Source organism: Leptonychotes weddellii, chromosome 12, assembly GCF_054177405.1.
Source record: "Leptonychotes weddellii isolate Sample4059 chromosome 12, ASM5417740v2, whole genome shotgun sequence".
Taxonomy (NCBI): Eukaryota; Metazoa; Chordata; class Mammalia; order Carnivora; family Phocidae; genus Leptonychotes; species Leptonychotes weddellii.
Genome location: NC_138380.1, coordinates 14,606,885 through 14,615,102, shown reverse-complemented (window position 1 = coordinate 14,615,102; position 8,218 = coordinate 14,606,885). Strand labels below are relative to the sequence as shown.

At 40.5% G+C, this 8,218-nt stretch overlaps 1 protein-coding gene across 1 annotated transcript; it reads left to right on the top strand.

Moving 5' to 3' along the window:
* Nucleotides 1-426: 426 nt before the first annotated feature.
* On the top strand, nt 427-6,364 carry CHRM2 (cholinergic receptor muscarinic 2). The gene has a single exon (XM_006745349.3). The coding sequence runs from the start codon at nt 532-534 to the stop codon at nt 2,140-2,142; it is 1,611 nt and encodes a 536-aa protein (XP_006745412.2). The 5' UTR covers nt 427-531; the 3' UTR covers nt 2,143-6,364.
* The last annotated feature ends 1,854 nt before the right edge of the window (nt 6,365-8,218 follow it).

Here is an 8,218-nt window from a genome sequence, read left to right as displayed (position 1 = left end):
ATTATGAAAAAGGCTTAAAGCTTCCAGTTGGAAAGGTGATATTGACTATAAAAGTCACATACTCAATATTTTAAGTTTTATGCTTTCTTCCTCCCATCGGCTTATTAATTTTTATATACATACCAGAAACCTCTTGATGCTTTGGAAAGTCTTAGGTGTGACTTTAGTTCATTCAGTTCGATTCATCAATAGTATACTCAGGGGCACCTGGGTAGCTCAGTTAAGCACCCGACTCTTGATTTCGGCTCAGGTCACAAGCTCAGGGTCATGAGATCGAGCTCCACATCAGGCTTTGCGCTCAACCCAGGGCCTGCTTGAGATTCTCTCTCTTCTCTTTCTCTGGCCTTCCCACTCATGCTCTCTCTAAATAAATAAATAAAATCTTTAAAAAACTTTAAAAACTAGTATACTCAGTTAAACTGACTAATGATAGATAGACAGATATTCATATCTAGATATGGACATATTCAAAATATTATCAGACTTCAAATACACTGCCAGCCTGAAAGGATTTTTTGAACCCTCCAGTTAATGTCTTTACCTTTTATGTGGGGAATTGGGGCAGATAGGCACAATAAACATAGAGGGGAAGGAATGAAGATTTTGGAGAAAAAAACTGTGGTTCAAAAGGAAGAAAGCTGGTATATCTTAACGCAATGTTTGTACTTGTTAATTTTATTCTGTTTCCCTGCAGGTTTAAATGTGTATTTGGCTACTTGGCTACTGATTAGAGAACACAAAATGAATAACTCAACAAACTCCTCTAACAATGGCCTGGCTCTGACCAGTCCTTATAAGACATTTGAAGTGGTGTTTATTGTCCTTGTGGCTGGATCCCTCAGTTTGGTGACCATCATTGGGAACATTCTGGTCATGGTCTCCATTAAAGTCAACCGCCACCTCCAGACCGTCAACAATTACTTTTTGTTCAGCTTGGCCTGTGCTGACCTCATCATTGGTGTTTTCTCCATGAACTTGTACACCCTCTACACTGTGATTGGCTACTGGCCTTTGGGACCTGTGGTATGTGACCTTTGGCTAGCCCTGGACTATGTGGTCAGCAATGCATCAGTGATGAATCTGCTCATTATCAGCTTTGACAGGTACTTCTGTGTCACAAAACCGCTCACCTACCCAGTCAAGCGGACCACGAAAATGGCAGGTATGATGATTGCGGCTGCCTGGGTCCTCTCCTTTATCCTCTGGGCCCCGGCCATTCTCTTCTGGCAGTTCATCGTAGGGGTGAGGACTGTGGAGGATGGGGAATGCTACATTCAGTTTTTCTCCAACGCTGCTGTCACCTTTGGTACTGCCATCGCAGCCTTCTATCTGCCTGTGATCATCATGACCGTGTTATACTGGCACATATCCCGAGCCAGCAAGAGCAGGATAAAGAAGGACAAGAAGGAGCCTGTGGCCAACCAAGACCCAGTTTCTCCCAGTCTGGTACAAGGCAGGATAGTGAAGCCAGACAACAACAACATGGCCGGCAGTGACGATGGCCTGGAGCACAACAAAATCCAGAATGGCAAAGCCCCCAGGGATGCGGTGACCGAAAACTGTGTCCAGGGAGAGGAGAAAGAGAGCTCCAATGATTCCACCTCAGTCAGTGCTGTCGCCTCCAACATGAGAGATGATGAAGTCACCCAAGATGAGAACACAGTGTCCACTTCCCTGGGCCATTCCAAAGATGAGAACTCTAAGCAAACGTGCATCAGAATTGTCACCAAGACCCAAAAAGGTGACTCGTGTACCCCAACTAATACCACCGTGGAGGTCGTTGGTTCTGCAGGTCAGAACGGAGATGAGAAACAGAATATTGTAGCTCGCAAGATCGTGAAGATGACTAAGCAGCCCGCCAAAAAGAAGCCTCCTCCCTCCCGGGAGAAGAAAGTGACCAGGACGATCTTGGCTATTCTGTTGGCTTTCATCATCACTTGGGCCCCATACAATGTCATGGTGCTCATTAACACCTTCTGTGCACCCTGCATCCCCAACACAGTGTGGACAATTGGTTATTGGCTCTGTTACATCAACAGCACGATCAACCCCGCGTGCTATGCACTTTGTAACGCCACCTTCAAGAAGACCTTTAAACATCTTCTTATGTGCCATTATAAGAACATAGGCGCTACAAGGTAAAACATCTTTGTAGAGAAGGCAGGTGGTGAGGGGAGCTTGGGAAAAAGAGAAGGGATAAAAGAGCTCCCCGTTTTAAAAAATCTCTGCCATTGCACTTTATAGTCTTATTATGGAATGTGCAATTAAGGAGCCTAACAGTGACACTTTTGTCGTGCCGATGCTCTGGTTTGAGAAACCTGCACCTTATAAACCCTGTCAGTTTAGGAGCAATGAGACCATGAAAGAGACATGTTGGAGTTGTGGATTGAAGGGACAATCTACGCTTTCTCGTACTCTCTTGAAGAAGGGCTTCTGAATCTACAATTTTATCTCTGCACAAGAAGAATAACCTCGCTCCTTTTTTCTTTTTTTCCTTTTTTTTGTTGTTGTTGTTCCTGTGTGTCCATACGAGGATGAAATGCCACAGTTACAAGCTAACATGGAGACTTAAACATAAGGAAATAGACATCACACAATGGAGAAGTGAAGAAAAAGAGTCAAAACAGGATGTAGAAATGGTCTCCAGAGTGTTAAGCTTATATTATTCTTTTGTTACAGCTTTATTTGGAGAATTGCAACATAATAAATGCTCTTTCCCCCTTACCTTTTTCCCTTTTCCCATCATCAAAAGAAAGCAAACAAACAAAAACCCTAACTAGATCAGATCATTATTTTTCTCATTATACCATCGGCTTTTGTACTTCCCTGTTGTACATTGTGTAAGGGCAAAAATCTGCAGGACTTCCAGTAAATACAACCAGACACAGCCTTGAAAGTGGGCCTTTCACCCCTGCCCACTGTGTCGTTTGCATTCTTTGGGGGGTATAAAAGCCTATAAACATTTAGTTGGCTTATGATCCTTTGGGTGAAATGTTTTCACCAGCCTGGTTTTCTCCTCAACGAGCTTCTTATGTGAACGGAGTAGCCTACCTAATACATAAACATGCTTGAGAAACCAAAGTCATTTTTTAAACTGAGGTTTGGTCAAATTAAAGAGTAGTCATTTTTAGTTGGAGAAAGTTTACCGAGGCCAGACGAATTTTGCAAAAGGCAAATAGAAGGCTGAGAGAATTCTGTTTCAACGGGAATTTGCCTGACCCGTGTATGAAATGCAAACTTGAAAAACGTGACCTTCTGGCCTTTGTCAGCAGGACGAAGCTGCTTTACTCATTTGGAATCCTAAGTAGGATTAACGTACTCTCATGGCACCAGTGACTTCTGCGTCGGTCCCAAGGGAATAAGACCTTCTCTTGGATGCCTGCTCGCGAATGATACTCAAGTCGGAGTCCAGTGAGGTTGTTTATAGCCATCCTATGTCCCAGTGGAGAAGGAAAAAGTTCATTAAAGAACATTTCCTGAAACCACCCGTTCCATCTTCCTCAAATGGTCAATTCTCCCTAAAATTTCTTAACTTCGAAATTCCGTCCATAGAAATACAGGAATCTCGTGGCAGACACGGAGTGGATAACTAATGGAGGCCAAGTGAGGTCAGCAAAAGCTGACGAAAATTGTGGGTAGGGGCCCCTGTGTCACTTCTCATGAGCTCTTGGATTCTAGACCATCAAAAGTCAGGTCAGGAACTGTTACCCCAACGGTGGCTTTATATAGACTCTCGTCCATGGAGAGACTTTTTATTTGGTGCCCCTGATAAATACATCATTGTATTGATTCACACTTAGCTATTTCTGTCCCTCAACTTTTTTTCTTACTATATGTGCTGTAGTCTTAAAATCAGATTTTCTGAAGATGGCCCAATCAATAGAAATCAAACGTATAAAACTCACTTCAAATTTCCTATTTTGCATTTTAGATTTATGGGCCTTATGATCTCTTGACCAGTAATATCAATGTAAGTAGCATGATTAATGTTTCAGTATTAAGCCTTAGCACTTTAGAGCTGTTTTGTGTGACTTGCCTCATCAATGGCCTCTCAACAATTTTGAAAGTTAAAAAAAAAGCACAAGGTAAACAACAACAAAAAAGAACAGTTAGTAAGACGCAAATTGCCAACAATAGTTGTATGTAACTTACCCTTTATAAAAATAACTTCCTGTTTGAATAACTGCAGTCATTTCCCCTGAATCTCCTAGGTATAAACATACAGCATCAGTTTATACAGATTCCTTTACTCTGCAGTTACTTCAATGTAAATGTTTACAATTTTAAATCCACATTTACTTTGATTTTATTTCTTCAAATCAGTGAATCAGTTGAATGGAAGGGACATCAAGCCAATGCGCTGTTCGGTTTGCTATAAATGAAACAGTCGACTGGCTGAATATTTCACTTATTAACTTGTTGTACTATTACGATGTAGATTCAGCTTTAGTTGGGATGAACTCTTTGGATTCAAGGATTCGGGAGTCTGGATTTGCGTCTTTTCTGGTCCACTCTAACAATTCAACTCACCATGAATCAAACAGCCTCTTGCTCTTCATTGCCATTACATCCTCCCTTCCTTCCTTCTGTTCTTGATCTTCGCCGTAGCCACCTCAACCTTGTTGAAAGAGAAACCGTCATGCATTACGGCAAGGACGTGAATATAGACTGACACATCGTGGAAGCTTTGTCAACTGGAATCAGAGAAATGGGAAGAATACTGAACGTAGTAGATGATGAGAAAGACACAGATTGTATTCAAAGGTTTGCATTAACTGTTGCTGGGTTTGTCTATTTCAGTGGCTCTCATACAGGAACTATTTTGCTCCCCCGGGGACATTTAACAATGTGTGGAGACATTTTTGGTGGTCACAACTTGGGGGAGAGATACTGGAATCTGGTAGATAGAGGCCACGGAGGCTGCTAAACTGCTTACGGTGCACAAGATAGCCTCCCCCTCACACACACAACTAAGAATTACTTGCCTCAAAGTGTCAATAGTGCCAAAGTCGAGAGACCCTGGTCTATTTTAAGGAATTCTAAAGCTTACTTTGTATACGTGGGAAAATAATCCTGTATCACTATTAGAATATCAATGCAAATTGCTCACCTGTTTCAGAAAGGTAATGCTCACCAATTGTGTATCAGACACACTGTCATCCATGAGTCTAGTGTATTTGTAAATCACAGATTGGGAACACGGGGGACATAGACATATCCAGAATTAACAGACCATGCACATAGCACATTGTCTCCAACATCTTCATGTGCCATTATGATTGCCACAGAGTCCAGTCAATTGAGGTTGCTGGTAATTGGCCATTAAAATGATTGCAGTTGATATGGTCAGTTTCTATCGGAGCTGCCACTTTTCCTTTCAAAAACATTGAGAGCATCTTTCAGAAACAGTCTGATTCATCTCCTTTATTTTCACTGGAAAGGCGAATATCTGTCAAGAATTTCTTCTCTCCTCATAGCAATAATGTAAATACTCCAGGGTGGTCTTATAAGAAGAGGAGATTAAGAATGTCAAAAAGCCAGTTCATTTCTTAAAAAAAAAAAAGAGAAAAGAAATGATTCCTCTTTTACCAGTTCGCATTAATTTAACATCAGCTCCAAGTGTTAGGACAAAGTCACAAATATAGGAAGTCACATGGGATAAGCTTTCCCATTTGAATGTGGAAACTGGAGGTCCCACATACTTCTGCTCCTTATCTATTCCACTGCTTTTTTGATCCTGGAGATCTGATATTGGGGAAGACTGAAATTCAAAATGATGGCAACATATACTTAGAAATGCAATCTACTTTTATTTTCTCCTACTTAGTTCACTGGTGGTTGCCTTTCCCCAGTTTGATGATATACCTTTCAACAACCACAGCACTGGTGTTACAAATAGATTAGGGAAGCACCCAAAGCTGGATGAATTGTGCAAAGTGTATTTTCAGCATGTATATACGATACCATGCCTCTTAAATATGCTTCTTTTAAAAGGGTGCACGCTGCAGCATGAACTGTGTGCATATTTAATGTATCTTTCTGGAATATGCTGTATGCTTAATATACATATTCTATAAATAAAGTAATGAACTGTATCATAGAAATACATATTTCTGTATGCAAATAAATATGTTATACACAAAATCTTGATATGCAATATGGTATATGTTGCTTCAGAGAGTAACAAGACTAGATTTTATATGCCCTTTTTTTTTAAAGTAGTACTTGCTTTTGAAGGAAGAGGTTTAAGAACGGCCAAAATCCTACCCATATTACTATGAAACTGTTTTATAATCTTTGAAAGCATGGCACTGATTTTAAGTATCTCTTGGAGGACTATATTAATAAATCTTTGCTGGTGTCAGCCCACGTGACAAGAATGCTCTTTGCTCCCGTGCTCCTGACTGGCCTGTGACTAGAATCTTCCTGGCTGTTACTGTTCCAACAGCTGTGTTGATCTCACGTCTGATTGCCTGATGAGATTGCAACCAATTCATTGACATACAGCTTTGCTCTCCTCCAAATTAACTGATTTTTGTCAAATAAAAAATAATCATACAAGGAGAAAAGGATGACCTTCAGAATGTTTTTCATTCTGAGAAGCAAGGTTAAAAAAAAAAAAAGTACAAGCACTGTATTTTATAAACCATTCTTTTTAGTTTGAGTCCAATACAGCATCCCATACATTAAATGCCAGCAATTTCTAGTGTAGTATATTGCAGGTTTCTCCAAGAAATAGTGAAATAGGTGGTTTGTTTCCGAATGCCCTCCATTTTTTCCATAGCACTTCTCTTTCTCTGCTTGTTGCCCACTCAACTATCCACATTCCCCAGGACATTTTCTTTGGCTCATTAGCATGAGTTCCTAGTTAACAAATATTGTTATGATTTTAGTTGATATGGGGCATGCCATCCCAAGAGACACTTGCATTTTAATAAAAAAGCAGAAACACTAAAGAGCTCCAAGATCCCTATTAGTCTTTAGTTACCAAGGTAGTCAGTGGGGAAAATAATTTTCAGTGAATTCTAGTTTTCTATGCAAATTTTTTTTTTAAAGATTTTATTTATTTATTTGACAGAGAGAGTCACAGTGAGAGAGGGAACACAAGCAGGGGGAGTGGCAGAGGGAGAAGCAGGCTCCCCGCCGAGCAGGGAGCCCGATGCGGGGCTCGATCCCAGGACCCTGGGATCATGACCTGAGCCGAAGGCAGACGCTTAACGACTGAGCCACCCAGGCGCCCCTCTATGCAAATTTTATAACATGCTTCACCATCTGTCCACTTTCTAAATTCTACCTGTATGTCACAATCCACCCTTGTGCATTGTTATCTCTTATCTGGACCAGAATCATTTCTAGAAAAAACAACTGAAAAAAAAAAAAAAACAATTGAGTTTTCTATCAATTCTCTATTAGTTTCTTATTGGTCTAGTGAAATGTTCTCATTTCATTTTTTAGAAGTTGACTGAATACTCTATCAATGGATTGCCAAATGTTATTCCTGACTAGGTGGCTTTAAATACTGAGACAGGAGAAACATCTTGCCATCATAAAGGAAGAATTTTCCATGTTATAACACATACCAGTCCTTTTCAATCAAAAATTGAAGAAACAGAATGTGGTAAGTTGTGGAATATAGATATTTATTAAATAAGTGACATCCTTAAAATCTGTTCTTTGGCTTCCTAAACACACAGTAAGTCATGAGAAATTACAGAGGCAAAAAAGGCATCCATCTTCTGGATTTGCACCACTTACCTAGCAGCTCATCCTGATCCTTAAACTATACCTTTACTGGAAATGTGCATATCTTCAGAGATTTTATTGAAGGATTTTTTTAGAATGAGTATCCTTTTTGAAGTCATCATTATAAGATAAGGGACGGATGGGGTTAGTGAATAAATTGTGTGTCTGTGTCCAGGAAGAATTACAATGGATTACAGAGGTGGCAAGTTCAAATCTGGATAATAGTTGAACTAGTTGTACAAAAAGACAAACATTGGGGCACCTGGGTGGCTCAGTCGTTAAGCGTCTGCCTTCGGCTCAGGTCATGATCTCAGGGTCCTGGGATCGAGTCCCGCATCAGGCTCCCTGCTCTACGGGAAGCCTGCTTCTCCCTCTGCCACTCCCCCTGCTTGTGTTCCCTCTCTCGCTGTGTCTCTCTCTGTCAAATAAATAAATACAAAATCTTAAAAAAAAAAAAAAAAAAAGACAAACATGA